The following is a 27,585-nucleotide window of genomic DNA, read 5'->3' on the forward strand; positions in this document are numbered from 1 at the left end:
TGTAAATTAAACCATAAATTATTGTTGGAAATGCTTAAATGAATGCCTTAGAAGTTCCTTATGTTAGAATTACATTTCCCACTTTTACTGTAAATGAGTCAGACAAAATATTCAAGGCATAAAATATTTACAGTCATCTCTACAGCTGTCAATCAGTATCGGTATTGTTCACTTGCAGTGAACAATAACCAAAGAGGCTGTACTGATTGCACATCCCTGACATATGAAGATATGTGATCACTTCTTAGTCACGACAGAGAAATACAGTCTAGGCAGGAGCCCTGCATGTGTCCAAGAGCTGGAGGACATGACTGAGCTTTTGCTGACAGTGTGCTGCACATACAGCAAGGTACTGTACAGATGATTTTAGGAGAAACTGTAAAGCAACAGGTATTCTGTTACAGCCAGGAGTTCCAGTCTGGAGCAGTTCTTCTGGGGTAAACTGGGTCCAGGTAGCCAAAAGTCACACAAAGGAAAGTAGCAGCTAAATTGCGGTGGGATTCATAGCCCATGTGATGTCCGAGGGAACTCTGATCCTGGAAAAGTAGCTACAGACTCGAGATGATGATGGTGATGGGCAAGATAGCACAGAGTATCTAAAAGTACTCTAGGTGCTTGTGTTTTACGGTGACTGGATTCCACCCATGAGTCCTTTAGCTGTATTTCCACCGAAAGACACTATTCCTTGAGAATAGTTGTATACGAATTGTTTCCCCATACTTTATCATGAACAAGTCTGAGCTTAGAATCAAATGGCTGAATTTTTTAGCAAAAAATTACATTTAAGTCAAACCAAGGAGGGCTGCTGACGTGGAAAACTTCAATCCGAAAGGGCTGAAGTCCGTCACACTAGATACAACAGAAGGACAACATGGCGTTATGCATGGGAACCCAGCAAGGTTTGATTATTTGGGTGAGTCTAGAGAAACAACGAATTTCTCTCCTATTCCACTTTTTTCTTTAATCTGTTATGGATTGAACACTAGCCAGAGATAGCAAGCCAAGAACTTCACTATTCCTTATTTCAGGGTTGTAAAAACACACTCAGAAATCACAGAGAGAGGATCACAGGTGTTCCCTTTTCTCTGTCGTCAGCAGAGTGTTTATAAATTCTACATATAGTTTCAGTTTGTATTAGTTGCTCTGTTATAGAAGAGACTTACACATCAGCAAGTTAGCCAAAATGCTCATGATTCACATGAGTCTATCCAATTATAATCAGCCATCATCCCTTTTCTAAGCTGCCCAGAGTGGAGTGCTTGGGAAAGGTGCCGGTTTGGCAAAATGGGAACCTTGTAAGTGACAGATATGAAAGCTGACAGTCCATTTGTACTGACTTGCTAGTCAGAAAAAGACAAATGTCTTTTTTTCCTTCCTTTTAAGAAAGCCTGACCCCCCCTAACGGCGGCGGGTCAAAGCCTGGTGCAGAAGGTGTAATCCTCTGTGATAGGATTTGGAGTTCCTGGAACATGCTTCTTTTTAAAGCTTAGCTTACTGAATTCTTCTGTGATTTCCACGATTGACTTCCCTTTTGTTTCTGGAAGGAACAGGTGGATAATTATCCCGGAAGTGAAAAGTACCCCCGTGAAGATGAGGAAGCAGAGGTGCTTGAGTCTTTCCTGCAGGGAAGAGCAAAGTGAGAAAGAGAGCAAGATGACGGTATCTTTTCTTTTGTTACTTCCTTGGCACAGTTTTTGTATTAGGGTCCCAAAGTACTTTGAATTTGATAAGGAGTTCTTTGCATTTTGACCTTTCACAAATATTTCAGTCTAAATAAGTATCTTGGGCAAATCAGGGCCCTTCAGCTGCAAAAGTGGACTTGGGAGAGCAGGTGCCAAGGCCGTTCTAGACTGACATGGCATTGTCATCTCCCGCTGCTCTTCTTCCTGCTCCCGTGGCCGACTCGAGCTTGGTGCCCTTGGAGTGTCCCAGGGAAAGTCACTCACCACAATGAATGGGAAAGTGTGACTGTGTGCTTCCCCTGCCCCCGACCTTTATCTCCTGCAACCCTGCTTAGGTGATAATCACCAGTGGTGTTTGTAATGGATGCATCTGGCCACGATGGCTGCTGCATCGGCTCAAAGCGGATTCAGGAGACAGATAACAACACAATAGCCTAGGGCTATTGTGCAATGCGCCCACCGAAGAAACTAAAACCTGTGGTCGGCATGCAAATATGACTGAGTCAATCATCTTATCCCCCATAAATAGCGAGCAGCCCGAGAGCCCTTTGAGCTCTCCTGCACGGCAGCAGGCTGCACGCCAGGATCTCCCCTTGAGCAGGGACGCCTCTCAAGGTTACTCCTCGAGGTTGAGAGATTCCTTGCCGCAACAGATCCTCGGTAAGTGACTAATAGCATGCTAAACTTTGAAATCTTAGCTAAGTGATGTAAAGGATTGATTGCGCGCACATATAATCCTTTAGACATAAACCGTTGACCGAGGCTGGGACTAGGACTGGATCCAGCCGCACCTAGACTCCTCTCTGAGAAGGAGTTTAGAAAGCAAGGGGATCTTTTTCCGAACCTCATGACTCAACGGGAGGGTCTCCCTGACAGTTTTTGTCTGACCCTGTGTGACGGTGTGCTTCCCCTGCCCCCGACCTTTATCTCCTGTAACCCTGCTTAGGTGATAACCACCAGCGGTGATTGTAATGGATGCATCTGGTCACGATGGCTGCATCAGCTCAAAGTGAATTCAGGAGACAGATAACAACACAATAGCCTAGGGCTATTGTGCAACGCGCCCACCGAAGAAATTAAAACCTGTGGTCGGCATGCAAATATGACTATGGGTCAATCATCTTATCCCCATAAATAGTGAGCAGCCCAAGAGCCCTTTGAGCTCTCCTGCACGGCAGCGGGCTGCACGCCAAGATCTCCCCTTGAGCAGGGACGCCTCTCAAGGTTACTCCTCGAGGTTGAGAGATTCCTTGCCGCAACAGATCCTTGGTAAGTGACTAATAGCATGCTAAACTTTGAAATCTTAGCTAAGTGATATAAAGGATTGATTGCGCATATATAATCCTTTAGATATAAACCGTTGACCAAGTCTGGGACTAGGACTGGATCTAGCCGCACCTAGACTCCTCTCTGAGAAGGAGTTTAGAAAGCAAGGGGATCCTTCCGAACCTCATGACTCAACGGGAGGGTCTCCCTGACAGTTTTGTCTGACCCTGTCCTCTATGCAGTAAATAATCAAGTGTGCCTCGCCATCGAATCTTGTTAAAACACTGTCGCATTGAACTTTGTTAACTCCCTATTCTGTATCAATAAACTATATTTTTACTTCTCTCTTACGAGTGAAGTGCACGCTCACTCCATCCGCGACACCCTGTCCTCTATGCAGTAAATAATCAAGTGTACCTCGCCATCGAATCTTGTTAAAACACTGTCGCGTTGAACTTTGTTAACTCCCTATTCTGTATCAATAAACTATATTTTTACTTCTCTAACGAGTGAAGTGCACGCTCGCTCCATCCGCGACAGAAAGTCGTTCTGATCACAAGACGCCCAGCCAGTTGAGAACTGCGCTGATCACAAAGGGGGGTGGTCTGCATGAGAGCTTGAAAATTTCAATCCTAATGGAAACTGTGGCACCAGCTGAAAGAAAAGAAGAGGAAGAATTATTCCTTGTTGATGCGTTTGATTCGAACATTTGGATTGAGCGTTACCATTACACAGTCAGCAAATAGATGCTACCATCGTGGACTAGCATTCAGAAGACTTGAGTATGCCGCTGTTTTTTAGAAAAGAAAATGTTTGTGGCATCTTATAAACTGCTAGACATCAGCTTATTAAAATGGTACATTATTCAAATACATTTATTGGGGAGATTCAGGAATTAAGTAGTGAGAAAGTCTGACATCTCATGAAAGAAAATGTGTAAGGGTGGAATAACAATTATTATTGCTAACAAAAATTCCCAGCGTGATACTGCTAGATCACCAATGAGTGATCTTCCCGGCTTCACTTCCTCAGCATTTCAGTTATGTTTTGAAGTCACAGGACTTCAACAGCTTTGAGTTAGGAAAATAATTCAGCCCTGCCATATGGGAAGGCAAATATTTTAAAAATTAATAGGCTTTAAAAAAAAAAATTAAAGGAGCAGGTCGTAGATGCTAGGAAAAGAATTACTCCAAAGTCGGTCTTCTGCACTGCTGTCTATGTGGGATAAGATGTAACATTATACAACACTGAATTTAAAAGAACTCCTGCTTTTCTTTTTCTTTCTTTTTTCTTAGTATTTTAAAAAAAAAAATCTTTTACCCATCTGCTTTTGCTCTCTTTTTGCCATATTTTTCCAGTGAGTACTTCTTGCTCTCTTCTTTTCCTCTCATTAGCAAAACCCAAACCTGTTGGCATTGAAGTTTCTGGCCAATGATTGGACCCACAATGTTTAAATGACTACAAGAGTAAGTTAAATGAATTTACTTATGCTAAATGTTATGCAATTTATGCAGTATTTTCCTAGCCATATTAATAAGCTCACATGACTCGATTCCTTTATTTCTTTTGAATGAAGTACTCGCCTGGCCCAACTCCAAAGACAACTGCAAACAAGATAATGAGATGAAGACTGCAGTATGGCATCCAGAAATACCGGTCCTGGGAAAAAAAAAACCATAACAAACTTCTGGGTGAAATCTGTTGACAACCATAGGTGAGAAATGCTGCTTGTTTTCCAACACTGTCACCTCAAGAAAAAATATACAGTGTGGGGGAACTGGCAGAGAAATGTGTGTGCTTTTTCCTGCGGATGGAACAGTGAGGTTTTTGTTAGGTGAGCAGAGAAGCAGGTTTGCTAGCAGCTGTCAAGCTGGGAAGCCTTCAATCAAAGGAAGTCTGAATAGCACTTTTCCACCCTGTCCTCCTTTCTTCTTGACCCCACAGTGCTTCCCCCAACCCTTAGAGACATGGGAAAGCCAAATCATATCTTTCTTTCATCACTTTTGTTAAGTGATAGGTTCGATAACTGGTACTGAGAAGAAGCTTTCCTGGATCTTAGTCAAGAAGATACGAGGCTCGATGCTTTAGGAAAAAAGATTTGTGTCTCCTATGTTTGAGTTCCTTCATGAATGCAGCAAAACTGGGAGTCTGCTGCCACCTTGCTTCAAGGCTAATTTTACAGTAGTACCTATAGAGTAGCTCTTGGATGAATACTGGTAACCCAGGAGACTTGCTTCTGAAGAAGCTACAGCAATGAGACAGTGTTATAGAGGTGAAGTGGTCTCCAGTCTGTGAACAGATACGTGCATTCCCAGTATCTTTGGCATCAAAGTTAAATTTCAAATTAACTGCTGCAAAGAGTCTGGTTTTTTATTGTTACTTGTTAAAAACGGCATGAATAGAAAGGGCCCTTTTCCTAGGACCATCTTTTGATCTAGGCTGCTGGCCAGTGTTTCATCCTGCAGTCTGATGAAATCAGGAACCAGTGCTAGTCTCCCAGTGTTTTCTGTGCTCCTTGCTGAGCTCATGGGATTATGCTGAAAGGAAGGCAGGAGTACAAGAGAGCACTTGCTGAGAAAGGGTTTAATCCTATGTATAGACAAGCTTGAGCTTCAGGATATTCCCCTCCCAGAGGGTAAGCTGTTAACACAGAAGTTATTTTGGCACGTCTAAGCCTCACTTTCCTTTCTCAGTAGCATGATCCTGCCTGTGGGCAGAGATTAGAAATAAAATAGATAACGGAAAGATCTGCTATGAGAAGAGTTTCCTTACCTGTAGGGAGAGAGTCACGGCGATACCAGCTAGCAGTGAACCCATGATCCGATACCCTCCTCTTAGGAGCACTTTCCTGCCCAGTCGCTCAATGATGGAGCTCTGAAGGACAGAAATCATACTGGTATCAGTGCCAGAAGAGCAAACTGTGACCCATTCTCGTAGTAATGTGACTTACACAGACTACAGTAGCTATGAGTTCAGAGGGTCATATAGGAGATCATTCTTTCATCAAGGCCGGCTGCCTGGAGGACTTCAAAAGTATAAAAATAAATCTAGAAAAAAAACCATAATTGATTTCTTACCCATACCTGTGTGACACTGCCCTGGATAGGAGCTGCTAACCAAGGAGCATGCAGCTCAGCTTTGGAGTGAGCTAGAATTCTGCACTCTTTTTGGTAGTATTCACTTTATTGGCAGACAAAAACATTATAAAATGTTATTAATTAATTAATTTGGTAAAAGATAAAATGCTGGGATAAAAGGACCTCCAGCTGCTGCAATGTAATTAAGTTTGCAGAGTCCTGATTTAGGTGCTTTCAGAGGCAGCCAGGTATATCGTCTCTTCCGGAGCCCATCCAAAAACATGATTGTAGGATATTCTCAGGAAAGAAGAGCATGGGTTATGGAGTCATGAGGGGTGAAACAAGCATCTTTTCAAGTATCTCTGTTACTGTTTAGAGATATGCTGAGATGGTAAAGATTCCAGTTTAAGCTGTGTTAGACGCAGCTGTGTATTTCTTTTACAGATGTTGCTGCATCATGATGTTAGAGGTAGAAGAATCATACAGGCAATTTCAAAGCTGTGGCTTTAAAATGATCCCAGAAAAATGCTGCTGTGGAGGAAGAGGGGGAGGACTGTGGTAGCTGCCAGAATAGTGAGCATGCTCGTTGATTAGCTTGAAAGGTACAGCGAGCATACTGCCATCCCAATATCTTAGGATGATAAGAGCCGGTGGGCAAATAGTAGCAGTTGAAGGGAGCAGTAACATAAAACTACGCTGCAGATTTTGCCAATATAGGGTGAGCTCATTTCTAAGAGTGGGTTCTGGGGCCTTGTAACAGCTTCCACAGATGTCTGTTAAATAAGCCTAACTACCAAGGAAGGTAACTCCAGCAAGGACCAAGAACTGGGCAAAAGGATGTCACATGAAGAGCCTGGCCAATCTTTGTAGACTGCTGCTGCTGCCCTGTAGGAGGACTGGCAGACAGCAAGCTGTGGCCTGAGAAGCCTGAGAAAAATGGAGAGAACTCCTGGGAGCCATGATGTCTCCTTTAAGGTTGTCAGTAAGTGGTTTGAGGCTTAAGGGGGAAATACACTCAACTGCATTGATGCCACACAGCTGAACTGTGGCGGTCAGAATACCTGTCATGTACAGCTGCCAACGGAAATCTTGTTCTTTTATTAGCTCCAGGACACTCAAGATCTTGGTGTTTTTCATTGTTGCCTTCTCTTTCATGATGTCATCAATCTCTGCTTGGTGATGGCCTTCACCCCAAAGCTGCCTTACGGCTGCGGAGGACAAGGAGAGTGAGACCTGCAATGTTAATTTGTCTCTGTTGTTTGTCGCCTAAGGATTTGGTTGAGTAGGTGATGCACGTGTCTGGCAGCACCGCACGCATGGGATGGGGCTGTGGTGTGAGGCAGAGATGTCCTATAGGGTGTTCCAGAGCCCTGGTCCCCTCCGGCACAGAGGGACCTGCTCTGACAGAGGGGCCTAGTGGTGTGCACAATGACTCTCTCCCTGCCCATGGGTCCTACTTTTCTCCCTTCCTCCTTCTCTCAGGGTATGAGCAGGGTACACAGCCAGCAACCAGAGCTAAGGGGTGCCCTGTGGAGACCTGCAGTGCAAACAGCCATTTATCATTTATCATCAGACTGACAGCGCAGGCGGTGTCAGCTGAATGTGAAAGGTTTTGTAATACAGAACTGTAGAGAGAAGTAGTTTCATGTTCTATGTGGGGACTACAGCAAAAATATACTTAGTAGGTATCCACAGTGTCATCTTGGAAATGAGCAGGGAGAAACTTTGTCCTGTTTATTTTTTTCCATATGGGGAGAGCAAACATCACAAAACAATTGAAAGTCAAGTGAGGAACAGGAACCTGGAGCCTTCAATTACCTCTTTTGCAGCCTTCCCGGTCTCCTTTATGCATGAGGAGATATGGTGGGGACTCAGAGAAGAAGGGCAGAGTGACCAGCTGGACCAGTGCTGGAAGTCCACAGGAGGCCATCAGCATGGGCCACAGGGACTGGCTGCCCAGCAGCTCCCTGGCAGGGATAAAACATGTGTGTAGAATAGAAGTTCATTGCATTGGTTTTGAGGAAAGAAAGGAATGGATGGAAAAGCAGAGGAAGAAGCAAAATGTAGAGGGGGGCCAGAAATTTATTGGGTCGGAAATCAATTGTATTATTCCTTTGTCCTGAAATTTGCCCTACAGCTTTTCCCAGCTTTTCCCGAAAGAAAGAGGAGGTAGAGTTTGCAAATCCACGTAGCTTTCTAGCGGAAATTTCTCCAACGTATTGATGATGTAGAGGAACACAAAGACCTTGAGGTGAAGAGAGAATTATGGGAGAGAAGAAAGAAGGCATTCATAACCATTGGAAATAAAATTGAATGTAAATACTTAAGCATTACAGAATATAACCGCCTCATACCCCAAATTGTTTCTCATACCTCAACCCACATATGAGATTCTTCAGTACTAGATTTTCTAACCCTTTCTACAAAAGTGTTTGGTCCTCTTTTCATAGTGCAGTTTCCTGATCTTAAGAAATGTACAGTTTTCCCTTTGGGGTATAGGTGTAGCCTCATCATAGTATCTCTTTTGAGCCTTAGCATATTTTAAGGGACACAGAGTATGCAAGTGCTGAATAACTAAACACCCAGCAGTAATATTTAATATGCTTGTAGTTAACCCACATAATCTCAACCTTTTCTGATATAGTGCTATAGAAGAGCTGTGTGGTAGATCCATAGCAGATTAAAATATACAGTGCTATAGTCAATGTTGATTTGTGCATGATTTAGGGGGAGACACAAGTATTTCTTTTCCACTGTCCAGCAATATTTTTTATTATTTCAGGCAGAGTTGATGTTTCCAGCTATATGTGAAGCACTTAATAACTCAGACATGCTGAAAACTAGTCTGGGAACAAGAGCTTTTTTCTGATATGGTGGTCACGGCCCCTTTTATCTGTTTTGAAAGCAACATGTTCTTCTCCTGGCTTTCTGTGATAGCAAAGCAATGCAGATAGGCAATCTCTTTAACAAAAATTAGGTCTTTGCATGAGGCATGGTACAGGTTCTAGACCATAGCAGGGCCCCTGTGGGTGAGTAGTTCTCAAAATACGACTGTAATTTGTCAATACAACTGTATGTCAGAGAAGCAACGTACAAAATCTGGCTACCTGAAAAATAGACATTAATTTCTAACGAAATAAGTTAAAATAGGCATCCCTGCGAATATCCAAACTGACTGGGAAAGCAACTTCTTGTGTAGAAGACAAATACAAGGCATATCGATACCAGCATAGGATGTTTTTGCTGCATGTGGTTTACCTGCCAGGAGTGATTTTGCTTGATTATGTCCAGCTCTTTGTACTAGCCCCAAGGACTTACTGCTTTGAAGCAGGTTGAATGCCCTTGTAGAACATTCCTGAAATACATTCAGAGTCAAAATTACAGAATCACAGAATCGTATAGGTTGAAAAAGACCTTTATTAAGATCATCGAGTCCAACCGTAAACCTAACACTACCAAGTCCACCACTACACCATGTCCCTAAGCACTTCATCTACACGTCTTTTAAATACCTCCAGGGATGGGGACTCAACCACTTCCCTGGGCAGCCTGTTCCAATGCTTGATAACCCTTTCAGTGAAGTAAAATTTCCTAATATCCAGTCTAAACCTCCCCTGGTGCAACTTGAGGCCATTTCCTCTTGTCCTATCACTTGTTACCTGGGAGAAGAGACCGACCCCCACCTCACTACAACCTCCTTTCGGGTAGCTGTAGAGAGCGATAAGGTCTCCCCTCAGCCTCCTTTTCTCCAGGCTAAACAACCCCAGTTCCCTCAGCCGCTCCTCATAAGACTTCTGCTCTAGACCCTTCGCCAGCTTTGTTGCCCTTCTCTGGACACGCTCCAGCACCTCAATGTCTCTCTTGTAGTGGGGGGCCCAAAACTGCACACAGTATTCGAGGTGTGGCCTCACCAGTGCCAAGTAGAGGGGCACGATCGCTTCCCTACTCCTGCTGGCCACACTATTTTTGATACAAGCCAGGATGCCGTTGGCTTTCTTGGTCACCTGGGCACACCGCTGGCTCATATTCAGGCGGCTGTCAACCAACACGCCCAGGTCCTTTTCTGCCTGGCAGCTTTCCAGCCGCTCTTCCCCAAGCCTGTAGCATTGCATGGGGTTGCTGTGGCCCAAGTGCAGGACCTCGCACTTGGCCTTGTTAAACCTCATACAATTGACCTTGGCCCATCGATCCAGCCTGTCCAGGTCCCTCTGCAGAGCCTTCCTACCCTCAAGCAGATCAATACTCCCGCATAACTTGGTGCCATCTGCAAACTTACTGAGGGTGCACTAGATCCCTTCATCCAGATCATTGATAAAGATATTAAACAGAACTGGCCCCAACACAGAGCCCTGGGGAACACCGCTTGTGACCGGCCGCCAACTGGAGTAAACTCCATTCACCACCACTCTTTGGGCCCGGCCATCCAGCCAGTTCTTTACCCAGCGAAGAGTACACCCATCCAAGCCATGAGCAGACAGTTTCTCCGGGAGAATGCTGTGGGAAAGCGTGTCAAAGGCTTTACTGAAGTCTAGATAGACAACATCCACAGCCTTTCCCTCATCTACTAGGCGGGTCACCTTGTCGTAGAAGGAGATCAGATTGGTCAAGCAGGACCTGCCTTTCCTGAACCCATGCTGGCTGGGCTTGATCCCTTGGTTATTCTCTATGTGCTGTTTGATAGCACTCAGGATGATCTGCTCCATCAGCTTCCCCGGTACCGAGGTCAGGCTGACAGGCCTGTAGTTCCCCGGGTCCTCCTTCCGACCCTTCTTGAAGATGGGCGTCACGTTAGCTAATCTCCAGTCAGCAGGGACCTCCCCAGTTAGCCAGGACTGCTGGTAAACAATGGAAAGGGGCTTAGTGAGCACTTCTGCCAGTTCCTTCAGTACTCTCGGGTGGATCTCATCAGGCCCCATAGACTTGTGAGTGTCTAAGTGGTGCAGCAGGTCACTAACCATTTCCCCCTGGATTATGGGGGCTCCATTCTGGTCCTCGTCCCTATCTTCCAACTCCGGGGGCTGGGTACCCAGAGAACAATTGGCCCTGCTACTAAAGACTGAGGCAAAGAAGGCATTAAGTACCTCAGCCTTTTCCTCATCCTTGGTCACTGTGTTCCCTCCCCCGTCTACTAGGGGCTGGAGATTCTCCTTAGCTCTCCTTTTGCTGCTAATGTATTTGAAGAAGTATTTTTTGTTGTCTTTTACAGCAGCAGCCAGATTGAGCTCTAGCTCAGCTTTGGCCCTTCTAATTTTCTCCCTGCACAGCCTTGCTACACCTTTGTAGTCCTCCTGAGTTGCCTGCCCCTTCTTCCAGAGGTCGTAGACTCTCCTCTTTTTCCTGAGGTCGAGCCAGAGCTCTCTAGTCAGCCAGGCCGGTCTTCTTCTGCGCCGGCTCATCTTTCGGCACCTGGGGACAGCCCGCTCTTGTGCCTTTAGGACTTCCTCCTTAAAGAATGCCCAGCCTTCCTGGACTCCTTTGCCCATTAGGGCTCCCTCCCAGGGGACTCTCTCGACCAGTCTCCTAAACAGGCCGAAGTCCACCCTCCGGAAGTCTAAGGTGGCAGTTTTGCTGACCCCCCTCGCCGCTTCTCCACGTATCAAGAACTCTATCGTTTCGTGATCACTCTGCCCAAGATGACCTCCAACCATCACATGGCTCACAAGTCCTTCTCTGTTCGTGAACAAGAGGTCCAGCGGGGCACCTTCCCTAGTTGGCTCACTCACCAGCTGTGTCAGGAAGTTCTCTGCCACACACTCCAGGAACCTCCTAGACTGTTTCCTCTCTGCTGTATTGTATTTCCAGCAGACATCCGGTAGGTTGAAGTCCCCCACAAGAACAAGGGCTAGCGATCGTGAGGCTTCTCCCAGCTGCTTATAGAATAGTCCATCAGTCTCCTCATCCTGGTTGGGTGGTCTGTAACAGACTCCCACCGCAATATCTGCCTTGTTGGCCTTCCCCCTGATTCTTACCCATAGACACTCCACCCTATCATCACCATCATCGAGCTCTAAACTATCCAGACACTCCCTGACGTATAGGGCTACCCCACCACCTCTCCTGCCTCGCCTATCCCTCCTGAAGAGTTTATAGCCATCCATCGCCGCACTCCAGTTGTGCGAGTCATCCCACCACGTTTCCGTGATGACAACCATATCATAGTTTTCCTGATGTACAATGGCTTCCAACTCCTCCTGCTTGTTGCCCATGCTGCGTGCATTGGTGTAGAGGCACTTCAGCTGGGCTGCTGTCCGTGTCTCCTTCATAGAGGAACACCCCTTGTGTGCTTTGAGGCGTTTCACTGGCATTTCCCTCTTGGCTCCTATTGCCTCAGCATCCCCTAGCTCAACTCTGTTTGACTTCGGCTGTGCCCCAGCGTACCCCAGAGACGCAGGCCGAGTGCCCTCGCTGGCACCCATTCCCTCCAACCGTGGCACATCGTCCCTCAGCTTCCCTCGGGCAAGCCTGATATTATCCCCGTCCCCCGTCCCCCAATTAAATGGCCATGAACAGCCTGGTTCTCTGGAGCCTTATGAGAATACTAGCTTTAAACCATATAACATATAATTTCCAGTACTGTTAACCAAAATTAAGATAGTATTATACATATTTTTCCATCAGAAAACAACCTTGTTTCACATTGTATCAAAACATTCCTGACAGCTCTGAATATTTATGCATTTGGCAAAGCTGAATTTCATTTGGTATCAGCGAAATTAGTAGTAATGATGTTCTTTATTGCTGGGTGTTATAGAAGATCTTTTGACAAGGGATGACTGACTATAATATTTTATTTTCTTAGTGGAGGGTTATTATTTACTTTGAATAAAGATGTAAAATTTTGAGGGAGCCTGCTGACCTGGGGGAGAAGTCACTTACCTGCACTTATTCCACACATGAAGCGTCCAATTAGAATCGTCTCAAAGGACTGGGCTATTTTACTGCCTCCCATGGTGGATGCTGCCGCTACCATGAGCAGATTGTTGCACAAGAGACATTTCTTTCTGTAAGTGCGAGAAAGTGAAAAGAATTTTTGTAAATCAGAAGGGAAATGGCACTTAAGCTCCCGGCATGTAGGATGTCTTGGGTGAAATTGTCTTGCTCGCTTTGTGAAATTATACATATGCGGTCCAGGGCAAAATGAGCCCTTCCACACTCTTGGCACTGGATACTCTGGACTCGCAGTCTGCCTCGGCACATGGCTAGACCTGCAAGTTTGGGAACACTTCTGGGTTTTGTAGCAAAGAGAAGTCTTAAAGCTTTTCTGCATTTGAAAATCCATCATGAAACACATTAGTGTAGCACTTAGGAGCATCTCAGTGCTGATACATTTTGAGTAGCACCTTCAAGAAACCCATTCTGTCTTCAGCTGAGGGGGCTTCCTTTCCTCCTTACTGAGACTAACCCAACCTGAGTAACTGCATCTGGTGTGACAGGCTAGCTGCACAGTTGACTAGACTGCCACAGGACAAGGGCAAAATCTGTTGATAGCACTGCTAAGCTGGCGGTATTACAGCCATGACTAAGCCTAAAAGTCTGTCTCACATTTAAAACCTCAACTGTCATTTCCTTAACCTAAGATTCAGTTGACAAATTGTCTTTAACCATACATGCTTGACAGTCAGGTATGTACTTCCTGAAGAACCCAAGAGACCTCCTATACCAAAGATGGACATGGTGATAGACCATAGGAACAAGAGGTTATCCTGATGGATGGGGTAGCCGTATTGCTCCAGCCAAGTTTCATTAATGAAAGCCTTAACATGCTGAGGCTGAAAAAAGAATTTTCATTAACAATAACTGTGACTCCAGTGTATGTATTTTATTACATTTAGAACATAATTTTGTTGCTTCAGCTAAAGTCACTATTTCATAAAGACTCTAAAAGTGTGTATTAGCTAATAGACATAGTATTATAGGGTATGGTGTGTTCATTTTGCCATTAAAAGGAGCTAATTCTTTGGGTTTTTGTCCTTGAAATCTGAGGAACTGAGGCATGGACTTGCAGTGAAGAATAGTGTCAAATGAGACCACTGAAGTAGGCACATCTGCTGTAGTTTTATAGGGGAGGCAGATGCCACCCTAGTCAGTGTGCATCTTCAGAGGAACAGTTCTATAAACAACAACTTGCAGATCTCTCTCTTTTCTTCTATTTTCAACACTTTGACATGTTCTGCTTTACATGATAGCATAGTAACGGGAAAGAATTGTGAGAGGAGAATACTGTGATCAAACCCTTGCTGACTGCCAGAGAGGAGCATCCTCAAGCAGGAATGTAGGCTCAGTGCCACCATTAACCAGTGTGCCATGTGCATCTTTACCTACCTGAGACATTGTTGTGTTAAGAGTTACTGTCGCATACAAATAGGAGTCTGAGGAGTGGCTGGGGGGGGGGGAACCCTCCCGTTGAGTCACGAGGTTCAGACAGGACCCCCTTGCTTTCTAAACTCCTTCTCAGAGAGGAGTCTAGGTGTGGCTAGGTCCAGTCTTAGTCTCAGACTTGGTCAACAGTTTATTTTCTAAGGACTGTGTGTATAGTCACTTATTAGTTCAGGGCTTTCGTTAAGGCGACAGCATCAATTTTTTACACCCCCGAGTCTGGTCGTGTTGAAGGAACTGTCACGGCCAGAGCAGTGAAGAGTGCAGTATATTAGAGCAACAGACACACAGATTCTTTGGATTACCGGTGATAAATTCACTGTCTGCAAAGCACATACAAATGCCAAGAATATGAGTATGAATAACACGGCCGGACACAAACAAGTATATAACACGGCCGGACAAGAATATAAGTAACACGGCCGGACACAAATGCGTTAACAGAATAAGAAAGCGACTCTATAGAGATTTCTAAGTTTTCCGCGGAGGCACTTGATATAACCAAGTGTTCGACTCTTACCCAAAGGCGTCCCGATGGGGGGGAAGAGAGGCTCAGCCCGTCGACTGATCCCAAACGTCAGAGTGGTACGCGATGGTGTCTTCCCTAACATTCTCTTTCTCTTAAACCATTTTATACTATCTTTCACCTTTTGGGTGGAGCTTGAGTGACTCTAGTCATACATACCTTTGTTTAGGATTGGTGTAAAGTTTTCTCGCTTCGCTTTTAAAGGTATAAGCTAGAAAAATTCAGTGCGCAAGCTCAGTGAGGGGTAGTCTCACCTTGGAGGCGGGTAGCTTTTGGGATGGAGGTGTGTTTTGGTATTATAATGATGTTATAATGAGCAAAGTTCACCAAAAGGACAGCATTTTGTCAAAAACGTGGCAGGCTGTTGGCCCAGGGTAGTAAATATGCAGCTTATCAGTTCCATGACACCTTTAAGTTCCCCTATTATTGCAGAGCCTGGCCGCGGCATCTCCACACCGCTCCACCCTCCGGGCAGCGCCTCTTAGAGTCAGCACACCAAGTTCCCCTGGCGTTACCAACATCTAAGGTTGCAGGCCTAGGGAACTCCCATGGAATGGATTCCTTACGTGTCAGCCGCATTCCACCTGGGGAGCTTCTTCAATGCTGTGCCTTACCTAAAAGTGTGAATATAAGTTCTAATTTTTAAGTCACCTCAGCCATTATCCCACAGACATGTAGGTGATTGTACAAATTTGAAAGCCAATTTGGAATGTTCCACCAATCCCCAGGACCGCAGTAATTTGAAAGAGCCCCTGGTACTGTACCTGCAGAGGTAGAACAACATCTTCTTAAGCTTGTAGCAACATCAGGCTGTTCCTGGAATGTGTCTTTCATTCTCTAGAAATGTCTCATTTGTCCAAGGGATTTGCAGATAGGCATGTTCCCTCTGCTTGCCCTGGTGTGAAGTGTACATCCTCCTGTGATTTCCCTACATCCAACTCAAGGAAATGCAGCCTTTAGCTATGGAAACCATTACATGTCCCTCCGCTTCTCGACAATTACTCAACAGAGTAACAAGCTGAAGGTCATTCCACACTCCAGGGCTAAAACATGTGAGAGTGGTTTTGGGGAGGGAGGTCTTACTTTGCTATCTGGACAGTGGCCAGACTACCTGCAGCTCACCTCTGCCCACAGTAGTGACCAGGCCCTCTGTACCCAGACCTTTCCTATCTTATCTGAGAGAGCAGCTGCTGTGCAGGACCTTAAATAGTGGGCAGTGAGACCTCAACTCCAGTTTGGTGGCAAAGCTTCCTGAAATCACCAACAGCAGCTAAAAATTTAAAAAAGAACACTGAAATGGGGAAAAAAGACAGACTGGTGTTGCTTGTAGCATGTTTTTCCACTCAGATTCCTATCACTATGGCAGCCCTTGGAAATCCATGGTTTTCTACCTAGATGGAGAGGACGGAACAGCAGGGAAAGGTTTTGGGACAGAAGTGTCCTTCTGGTCAAGATGTGCTGTAGGAGGAAAGTGTCATTTCTAGTTCTTTACCGTCTTCAGTTACTATTATTACCTCTATTACCATCATCGGTTCTGAACTCTTGCCCCACCTGCCTGTCTCAAGCAGCGCGGTCATCTTAATCTCTTGGGAGCTTTCAGAACAGGCATCCCACTTTGATTTTTTTTCCGATTTTTTTTCTGGATGATTACAGATCTGAAAATACACAACCAGCACTGCGCTTAGGTTTACTCTGCAGCAGCCTTTGCAGCAGGACATAGTGAATATGCCGCGAATGAATGAAAAATCAACAGCCTTTCCTGGATGAGAGGTTAGGCTGAGAGCTCTTTCTCAAAGAGGCTTTGTCCTAATTGGAGGTGCCTCACTGATGTGTGAGGGTTCAAGACTCAGCCATAGCCTGCATATAAATGCTGTAGGCTCCCACAAACATCCCTGTCAAGATGCCACAGCTGCCAACATCCAGTCCTGTTCCCTGCCTTTCAAAACCTCTGCCTGCCATCTCTTGCACTAAATAATTAGTGATATATTTAACAAAACTCTCTTTTCAGCAGGTAAGCAAAGCAAATGATGTTTGAAGGTAAGCAAATATTTTCCAGTAAATGAAAACATTTAAGAAACACTAACGTATCGATAAAAATATGAAAAAGATGGATGGCAGAGCATATGAAGTGCAAACATCTGTAATACCTCAAAATGGTGGGCAGAACCACTTCCAAGATGCTTTTAGTGAATAGGAGCCTTGTTGGTTTTTTGGTTTGTTTTCTTTGAAACACTGCTAGCATACAAAAATGTCACAGAAGTAAATACCCCACCAAGTACTTACCAGATGTGATAGGAAGCCAGTCATCTCTGGCTAGGGGCTGATTGTCCAGTGTGTGATGTGTCTTTGTCATCACAGGCTTCTGTGTCTCTGTCTCCTGCCTGCTGGCATGGCATTGGGCATTTGGCTTCAGGGACCGGAGTTAAATTTTTACTATTTCATCCTCACTCACTTATATTTACTTCGGCTGGCCAAAGTTAACACTGCTGGATTAAATATTTCAGGAAATAATTGCATCTAGTCCAGTCCGTAGGTGGAAAGTTTCAAAGCAGAGGAAGTTTGCACCTGGGGGGAAGCGAGGGCTTTGGAAAGGGAAAGGAGAACAGTTCAGGCAAAAAAATCTAAACTGTTTTCCAGGAACAGTAAAATACTTTACTTCTATGATACAGACTGAAGAGTACCTCTGCCATAATCTACACAAAGCAAAAAGCAGCTGGTATGAGGTTTATGTACTGTTATTTATGATTAAGTAAAGTATGTGGTGTTCTGTTTCAGATTCATTGGTATAGTAAATATCATTTATTAGATTAAAAATAGGCAAATGTCAAAGCCTAATTCTGCTGTTCTGGCTTTATGTATCAGTTAGACTGTACTGAGGAAGGGTATTCCTTGCCTGGTGTTTCTGGAGGTGTTTGTTGGCCAGGAGTGGTGAAAAGGCAGTAGGAGATATTGTGCCCTGGCAGAGGCTTTTGGCATAGAGCATCTGGTCCTGAAGGCTCTGCTTGAAACAGCCAGTAACTGTAAGGACCCACTTACTCATGAGAGTAATCAAAGGTAAAAATTCCCCGATAAGTTAGGATGGGACAACTGGGATCTTAATCCCTCAGGTTTCAGCTTTGACACAGAACAACTCCAAGATCAGTGTTGCAGCCATTGAAAAGGTTCCCAGAGGCTCCTCTCTTGTGAGGTGAAGCCCGAACTGTAGCTCTACATGTCTTCTGCTAGAGACAGCACTTGGAAGAAAGAGGTTTGCCTGGGGCTTTCATGTGTGGTTGATGCCCTGTGCTGTTCCTGCTTTCAAAGTCTTCTGCTTGCTCTTATTCATGCCAGGTGAATTTCCTCCACCCCTAAGGCTTGGGGTGGGGGCAGATGGGGCAATGGAGTTATACTCAAGCCCTCAGTAAATGCCCAAGCTCATCCTCGGGACTTGTACTTTCAGTTCATAAAACACAGAATGCAATTATTTACAGAGGGGTTTACTACAAATACTGTGAGTCTAAAGAAATGAGAAAAAATACATGTTAATAATAAAACCTTGGTTACTTGTGTAATTCCAACTATTGCCTATATAACTGCATAGCAAATGCTGTTTTTTCTGGCTTGCAATAGCATTTAGAATGATTTGGCATTTTTTTAAGCATTTTCTCTTGAACACCAACAATTGTAACATTTTGATTGTACAAAAGTGCAAGTTGCATAGCTATTAACCATTTATTGTTTCAAAATGTTAATGTTTCCTTTTTATTACATAATTTTTCTCAAATTGTATCGAAGTGTAGGGGGAGTTATGTCATAAGGATTCCTACCACCCTTGAAAATAATTACTGAGGATCTCAAAGAGCAACAAATTCAACCAGCTCACAGTGAAATTTCTCTTCTGCAGAGCTGCAGAGCCAAGGGCCCGAGTGGCCAAGCGGCCGAGCTGCAGGGCCGAGCGGCCGAGCTGCAGGGCCGAGCGGCCGAACTGCAGGGCCGAGCAGCCGAGCTGCAGGGCCGAGAGGCCGAGCTGCAATGCTGAGGCTGAGCGGCCGGGCTGCAGGGCCGAGGCCAAGCTGCAGGGCCGAGCGGCCGAGCTGCAGGGCCGAGGCCGAGCAGCTGAGCTGCAGGGCTGAGCGGCCGAGCTGCAGGGCCGAGCGGCCGAACTGCAGGGCCGAGCGGCCGAGCTGCAGGGCCGAGAGGCCGAGCTGCAATGCCGAGGCTGAGCGGCCGGGCTGCAGGGCCGAGGCTGAGCTGCAGGGCCGAGAGGCCGAGCGGCCGAGCTGCAGGGCCAAGGCCGAGCACGCGAGCGGCCGAACTGCAGGGCCAAGCGGCTGAGCTGCAGGGCCGAGGCCAAGCTGCAGGGCCAGGCGGCCGAGCTGCTGGGCCGAGCGGCCGTTCGATGTAGCGTGTCACGCTCGATGTATCGTGTCACTGAACAGCTGTCAGCCCCACCCTGCTCCACCCTGGCTTTTCCGTCTAGGTACAGGATTTGGATATGATGTTTGAGAGGAAACCTGGGGTTGCATTGGTTGAGTTTTACCAAAATTTCTCTCTTAATTTCACAATTCAGACACTTCTCTCTCTCACATCCTCTTCTGTAGCTCTAGTCACTTGACTACCATCCACCTAAGATAATAACGGTGTCTTGTAGCTCTTACAATATATGCTTCATAGATGAATAAAGACACACACTGAAATAAATACATGTATGATACTCTTTGTTACATATACGAACACATAACATGGCATTATACGTTGGTGATCTTGTAACCTGATGACTATTTAAGAACGATCCTTCCTCACTGGGAGAAACAGGGTTTCTCTTGTTTGGACATAGAGACAGCTTTAAGTTCAACCCATTTCTTCAGCCAGCTTACATTTTTCTGATCTCTTCAACTTCAGCCATGGCAATTAATCTAAAAAGTAAGCATTATATCTTTCCCTTTTCACATATGCAAATACGGTTTAAAAAAACACTGAAACAACCAAAGCAAAGATAAACCAGATACAGTTAATGATATCCACAGAGTAGGAAAGGCTCACTTAGTCCTCAGTGCAGGCCTTGGGAGACAGAAATAGCAAACAATTGTTATGAGTAGTTATCCTAGCTAGCCAGGTGGGAACACCACCTTCTGTAGGATTTCTTGGTGATACCAAGGGTCTGCTAAACTGCATTTTTTGTTCCTCTTTTCATCCAATTCAGTTGCCATAATTCAGAAAAACCTGCTCAGCTGTTTTTCTCTCTTTGTCAGCATTTGCTATTATCAATTCCATTGCTATAATAAACTTTGCATTGTAAATGAGATGTTTATACCTATATTTATGTTCTTTTTCTCTTTACCGTGTTCTTTTTCTTTTTTGTGTTTCTTAAAGGAAAGGTCTTAATACACCACTTGCCATCCCACATTACAGGATAAACTTCTTGGAAACATCAGGTATAGCAGTTAAGCTTTGACTACTAGACAACTAGGAGCACCCCCTAATATTTACCCGCACAATCTTCTATTAATGTTACCTTTACTCTGATTCAATATTACTCTGCTGTTCAGCATTCTCTCTCAAACGCTCTCTCAAACACTCACATGCTTAAGCCACAATTGTCTCATTCAAGTACATGAAAGAGCGACAGCACTTAATTTGCTTCCCTCTGTTTCAATCTCACTACCTTTTTCATACCTCACCTAGATTGCTCCTATATATGGATGCCTGCCTCAGAGAAAATGACTGAAAGGAATGACTGAATCACTAGGTGGAGCTACTTTTCTTCGGCTTGCTCTCCTTTGGAGGATTAACCTGCAAAACAAACCAAAAAGACTAATGAGGCCATGATTTTCAGAGCAGTTCACCAAAGCTTTAAGAGTGCTTGATGGAACCACTTCTCTTGACACTACTTAAAGGTACATTTATCTATTACTTAGGACCTGTTTCTTCTTTAGATTGGTTTTTATACTTTACATAAGCTCCATAGTCTTCTGTGCCACATAGCCAGACAGTTCTAGTCCCTCCAGCCTTTACAACCCTTTTGGTAATTAAAGGTGGTAATTCATAGCATCCATTGTGCTATGAGCTGGCGTAACACATTTCTCCTGAAGCTGCATCCCAAATCCGCATTGTTTCCTGCTGCACGTTTGGGGGTTCCCATAGCCTTCAGTTGGCTCCTTTGCTTTTCCTGACCCTTTTACTTTTTCATCTCAATGTTTTCCTTAAGCGTTGTGCACAGCACTGTTATCCCAGACTGGCCATATTAGAAAGTCTTCCTGCACATACAGAGGGTTAAGAAAGATGTCTAAGCAAAAAAGGAGGAAAAAAATGTGGTAGTCATCTACATGCCCGACCATCAACAGTCTCCACCAAAAGATGCTGTAAATTCCTTTTCCTCTAAAAGGCTACTGAGCAAAGGAAGAGCGAAAGGTTCCACCTGATACTTATTCAAACTGCTTTTACAAACTAATCTGTTATTAATAAAAATCAAGATGCTATTAACAAGAGCAGATAACTTCTTACTTACACAACACATAGTGTCAGTGGAAACTCTGGGACAAGATCTGGAGGACCTGTGGCAGGATTGGGAGTGTTTTGGGTCTACGGGATTGCTGCAGTCCCATTGCAGGTGACATGGTGGATCCCTGTGTGGCATGAAGCTGGCAGGAGCCATGTCAGCCTCCAGTGGTGCTGGTGCCAAGCAGGCTGCGGGGCTGCCCAGCTGGGACTCAAGTGTTTCCCCTTATTGATTCTAGTGACACCTGTATTAACTGAGAATAAAATGTATTCAAGGGCTAGCTTGCTGCTGTTGGCACAGGGTTTGGGGGTGGTTTTGGCATTGACTGGGGCTTTGGCATTGACTGGGGCTTGCTTCCGAAGTTGGTGATGATGCAAGGGCAGAGTCTGGAAGCATTTTGGGGTCTTTGAGGGTGCTGGGGCGGGGTTTGGGGATCACTGAGGGTTTGGGGGTGGAATACATAGGTGGTTTAAGGTCTTGTGGGGAAATGGTTTGCGGGGGGGGGGGGGGGGGGGCTCTGCTGGGCCCTTAGTCGGGGAAGGAAGGTGCTGGCATGGTGTCAGAATGGGGGTCCCAGTAAGGAGCAGAGCCCAGCTGGAGCCTTCCGCCTCTGCCTCCAGGCAGCAGTGGCCCCAACAGGCAGGAGACCTCCCCACCCGCGTTGCCTGCAGCCACCTGAAGGGCCGCACTTACCTCACAGGGACCCCTGGGCCCTTGGCACCAGCCAGCCTGGCCCTCACCTGCCACTGGGAGGAGGAACCTGCCCCACCTCAGCACCATGCTGCTCCCAGGCACCGCGCACATGGCGGCCGTGAACGCAGCGATGGTGCAGGAGAGCGAGGGGACAACGCAGACCCCAGAAGGCCTCTCCAGCACATACATCCCCACATGCTCATGTGCAGTACTGCCGCAGCCGCCCACGCCGCTGCCCCTGGTGATCAGTGGCCACCTCACGCACGCACACCGGAGCATGCTGCTCACACGTGGGATGACACGCAGCAACATTTGCACCGCCGCAGCTTGGTCTGTCCCAGAGATATGAGCGGGTAGCAGTGGGAACGGGCAGATGCAGTGTCGTTGTGTGAGCACTGCGGAGCAGCAGCAACCAGGGACAGACTGTGCTGACGGCCTGTGAGCCCCAGGAATGGGCGGCAAGAACAGCCATTAGCCAGCACTCCGGTGACCTGCACCAATCGGCAGCTGCGTGAGCCTGCGAGATGCAGCGCGCGTGTGCGAGCCGCCGGCTGCAGTACTGTAGAGTAATCGAGGGAGGGCACCAGTGAGCACGGAAGGAAGCAGTGCGCATGTCTCAGACAGCTGGCTGTAACACTGGAGTCTAACGACGAGAGGGCAGCGCCGTGCATGGCAGGATGTATTGCGCATGCATAAACCTGCTGGCTGCAGTACTGCCTTGGACTCAGGGGAGTGCAGTAGGGAGGATCCCCTTTCAAACGCAGGGTTGTTTGCACTACTGGGTCGAAATCAACAGGGGGCAGCAGGGAGCACAGCGGGCTGCAGCGCGCATGCGTGGCGCAACTGGCTGCAGTACTATAGGACGTTCAAGAGAGGGCAGCAGTAAGCATGATAGGCTGCTGTGTCTATCTGCATGTGCCGGGCACATGCAGTACTGGACCGTAATCGAGAGGTGGCAGCAGTGTAGCACGGTCGGCCGCACTGCGCCAGCACGAGACCTCTGCATGTAACATGGCGTGATCTTGCCATTGGCCTGCGCGGAACCGCTCACCGATTGGCCCCTGAGAGACAGGGTGGGGAGAGGGCCAGGCTGAGGGGAACTGCGAGGAGTCCCCATTCCCCGCCCTGGCCTTCGGTGTGGCGAAGGGCTTTGGGAGTCCCCCGTGTCCCGGCGTGACCCCGAGCTATCCTGTCTGTCACTCGCAGGTGCCAGCCCCGAGGCAGGGTCTGGGGTGATCGAGGGCCGGTGGGAGTTTTGGGGCAAGGTTTGGGGATTGTTGGGTGGCCGCTGGCAGCTTTGGGGACCCTAAGTCAGGCTTTGGTGTGTTTTAGGATTGATGGGAGCTTTGAGGCAGGGTTTGGATAGTGTGTGGGGACAACTGGAAGCTTCGGGGCAGGCCTGGATGAGTTTGAGGGTTGGTGGAAGTTTCAAGTTACAGCTGAAAGCTCCGAGGGCCTTTGTGCAGGTGTTTGTTTGCATTCTCCTGACTGCTCTTGCCTTGTGATAGCTTGTAAAGGTCTGCAGATATTAGCCTTAGTTCTTCGTGGTGGCTGTGCGGTCATTCCCTAATGTTGTAAGTTTAATGCAATTTATAAACACATATATACTATTACTGTAGGGTGTTAAAACCAGACTAAAAATTTCTGCAACTGCAATAAACCTGTGCAAGTCAGATGAAATCATCTGTACTCACCAGTGCCTATTGGTCAAGCAAGGCTAGCAACTGCTCCTAAGCAGTATTGTACCATTTATCTCAACTCCTCAGTCTCAACTTGGACTCTCTGTTACGGTATTATAAGTTTGTCAGGCAGCGCTTGTTGATGGAGGTGTAGCAAATCCATCACCCTACAGAAACATAAAGAAAGCAAAAATCAATGTTCTGCAGAAAACCATGAAAAAATAAAGTTAGTATGTAAGCGTATAGGCCAATCTAATATGCACAAGCAAGGTAAATGAGAATATACAGGCCACATGTACACCTCCCACTCACCCCCGTTTAGGGGCAGAATAGGATGATATTTGGGCTTCCTGTAGGAGAGAAAGAGGGACAGTTAGGTTAGACTAAGAAGCCTTTAGAGGTTGATTTTTCTAGAACTTTGTGTCCACATTTTGGATACAACTGTGCTCTGCCCGCCGTTCAATTAATGCACAAGTGAGATGATCCACTTCTTATAAGGCCCACACAGTAATCCCTATGTGTTAATATTAGTGCCCGCTGTGCCACTTGGGTGGATGGTACTCTGCTGCCTACTCATTTCCCTGAAATTAGGTACTTCAGGAGGATCTAAGCAGAGTGGATTGCAAACAGGCTATCGAGGGCAAAAGACTGCTATAGTCCAGACTGCTGCTAAACAGTCTCTCTCAGAGTGGGTGAAGTTTTGATCCAATCCCAAAGTAATGCAATTCCAGTGCTATTGGTACTCACTTTCACTCACTTCTGCTTTGTAACAGTGCCGCTCCCATAGTATCAGTGAATGTGAAAATCCTTATTGGAAAAGGCTTTCCTTGTCTCAGGAATTTTAAGGCGGGAGTTTTTACAACTGCTTATTTAAATTCAGTGAAAGCAGCAGCATATTCCTTGTTCAAGCTCCATTCCAATCCTTTCCAGTAATTTTCATTGCGGTCTGCTGATACCAGCAAAGTTACCTTGCGCTCCTGTGAAAAACTAAATTCTCCTAAAGCTGCTTTAAATTAGAGTTGAGAAGAAGAAGCTTTTATTCCACATGAAGCTTTAATCTTTCTTCTATCTATCTGCCTTCCCGTTTCCCCAGTTACAATTCCTGGGGTAGCGCTAATTGAGCCTTACTGAAATTCATCTCTCAACTTTATAATTTAGATAGTTCTCCCACTTCCTCTTCCGTAGCCTCAGTCATTTGACAGCCATCTACCTAGGATAATAACTTGGTGCCTTGTAGCTTTTAAAAGATAATGCTTCATCACACACAAATATATGTGTATGTATCATACTTCATGTTACATATACAGACTTTGCAGTACATGTTGTTGAGCTATTCTCCTAATCACCAGGAGAAACGTGGTTTCTCTTGTTTCGAGATGGAGGCAGCTTTCACTTGGATCTATTTGATTTTATTACTTTAGTTTGTTATATTTGTCTGGTATCTTCAACTTCAGCCATGACAATCTGAAAACTAAGCATGATATCTTTCTGTTCTAACACATGCATGTAAGATTGCAAACAGAACCATCCGAAGCAAAGCTAAGCAAGATACAGTGAACAATAGCAACAGGGTGCAAGCGGGAGACAGAAATAACAAACAATTGTTATCAATAGTTATCTTAGTTAACCAGGCTAGAACACTTCCTTCTGTAGGAGCTTCTGGTGATATCAGGGGTCTGCTAAACCCATTCATGGGTCTTCTGTCTGTTATCTTTTAACATTTGCTGTCATTGGCTCCATCTCTATAACAAACAAATAAACTTAACATTTCAACTGAGATGCTGTTAAATTTATGCATGTTCTTTTTTCTTTAGCAAGGTGGTGGGGTTTTTTCTGTTTTGTTTTGTTACCCTCAAAGGAAAGGTCCTAATACATCACTCGCCATCAAGCACTACAGGGTTAAAATTTTGGAAGCATTAAATACATCAGTTAACCTTTGGTTATTGTCTAATACTTATACTCTTATGCTCTTATACTCTTATACTCACCTGCAACATCTTCCATAAAACATTGTTTTTATTCTGATTCAATATTATTCTACTATTTGGTATTCTCTCACGAACCCTTATATAAACATGCTTAACCCCTAGTTCTCTCAGTCTTTAACTACCTGCAAGATGGATGACATTTAATGAGCTTCCAGGAACCGTAGGCCATTATTCAACCAAAGCCAGATCCGTAGGTGAAAGAACAGTGTAGACCCTCTCAAACAAAACTACCGGTACCTAAATTCAGGAACTCCTCTTACAAAAGCCTGTATAGCACTGTTGTTATTATTGGCTAACGCTCAATGGAGCAATAGCATATGAAATAGCACTGATATATTTGCAGTCATTCCAGAGGGTTCATCTCACTGTCCTCCTTCCAGAAATGTTCATAGCACTGAGTTTGGTGACTAAAAAGTCACCAAAAAAAAAAGTACCCTTCATGCCTTAACAAGCGAGTGAGCTAGTTTACACTGATGGACTTTCATTGGTAATGAATGCTATTCTGTCAGAATGACCATCACAAAAGTCCCTCCAAATGTAATTTCAGTGTGACAGGTACAGTACTTGGCCCAGGATCCTCTCTATAGCTTGTCACCTGTTTGAGACACTGTACTTCCCTTGTCTAGTTCATTTGTCTGACCTGATGTGCTTCTGTATTGCAGAGATTTGTAATAGAAACATTAAGGTTGAAATTAATAAATTACATGCAGAAACATATGTACGAAAGTGCCAGAAGAAATGCCAAGAAAAGAATGGACAAAAGAACGGCGTGACTTGACAGCACCAACAGGTCACTGAGATCGCAGTCAGAGTCTTGAAACACACAGACTGGGAAAACAAAGGATAGTCTAAAACTAAAGATAGACTACTCACAAAACAGGAGACAAAGGGACAGGCAGTCAATCAACAACATTGCTTAATGACTCACGGACCTGACTCTCTGAAGAGTACAAAAGGCACTTCCAAAATGATCACATGATCACCCAGCAAAAAGAACCCAGGAAACATGATGATGACTCCAAATCTGGCGTCCTTTGTCCTCTGTTTCACCACAAATAATCCCGGTTGGACTACGCATACACATGCATCTTGGTCCTTGTTAAAATGTGGGTATGGAAAACAAGTATGAAAACCTGACTGAATGAAATCTATAGGAGAATGAGCGTGAGCGACTGAAATCAGTTTTGTTTAAAATAAAATCACCTCCCCCTTCTATACAGTCCCACATTTAGCTTTGCTGTTCATTTTACATCAGTAGCCGCTCCCAGTTGATTATTTAAAAATTTCAATAAAACCTAATAGCGTGTGCTTCCAGAAGAATGCCAAAGAAGAGAGCAAGCTATTTAGGGAAGCGAGGACACAGCAAGCTTGAAATAGCTTGCCTTTTTGAGGCAATACATTCTTCCCCCTTTTGCCCAAAGGAAGAGACTTGGCATACTTACAATTTCTGCTATTACACCAATAACTTCTTATTTCACGGTTCACAAAGAAGAAATAACTGTTAAAACAAGTTGTTTTCTCAAAACTAGCCCTGAGTATGAAATTACAGGAAATGTCCTAAACGTTTTTGTACAGTGACACATGCACAACTGTGCTAATATGAGCAACCTGAACAGAGGGAGGGCCAAGAAAATGAATATTTCTGTTTACCTGAAAACGTGAGGCTTAGAAACCAGATTTCAGATGCAAAACATAAATTGCAGGTTAAAAAGCCCTGCAGATTTCATGGCTTCTCAGAATGCTGCGGAGTATTTTAAATTGAATGGAAAGAAAAAAGCCAGAATCATTTGTAGAATCATTTGCAATAGTCAATGTTGTTA

The 27,585-nt window shown here is 45.3% G+C and overlaps 1 protein-coding gene and 1 long non-coding RNA gene across 2 annotated transcripts; both read right to left on the bottom strand.

The window, feature by feature from the left end:
• Positions 1-870: 870 nt before the first annotated feature.
• On the bottom strand, positions 871-17,234 carry LOC140659506 (solute carrier family 2, facilitated glucose transporter member 11-like). The gene is given in 14 exon segments (XM_072879248.1): positions 871-1,619; positions 1,947-1,968; positions 3,506-3,602; positions 4,532-4,607; positions 5,721-5,822; positions 5,899-5,923; positions 5,925-5,995; positions 7,046-7,233; positions 7,844-7,994; positions 8,140-8,270; positions 12,902-13,026; positions 13,628-13,794; positions 15,596-15,691; positions 17,211-17,234. Coding segments are annotated over 14 exon segments (1,482 nt in total). The 3' UTR covers positions 871-1,412.
• A 229-nt stretch (positions 17,235-17,463) lies between these two features.
• On the bottom strand, positions 17,464-27,165 carry LOC140659508 (uncharacterized). The gene is made up of 4 exons (XR_012045150.1): positions 26,698-27,165; positions 23,793-23,944; positions 20,588-20,699; positions 17,464-17,492 (listed from the first exon to the last, which is right to left on the bottom strand). It is a non-coding gene; the product is annotated as an uncharacterized lncRNA (long non-coding RNA).
• Between the last annotated feature and the right edge of the window lie 420 nt (positions 27,166-27,585).

The sequence above is a fragment of the Ciconia boyciana genome, chromosome 14 (genome assembly GCF_034638445.1).
Source record: "Ciconia boyciana chromosome 14, ASM3463844v1, whole genome shotgun sequence".
NCBI classification, from domain to species: domain Eukaryota; kingdom Metazoa; phylum Chordata; class Aves; order Ciconiiformes; family Ciconiidae; genus Ciconia; species Ciconia boyciana.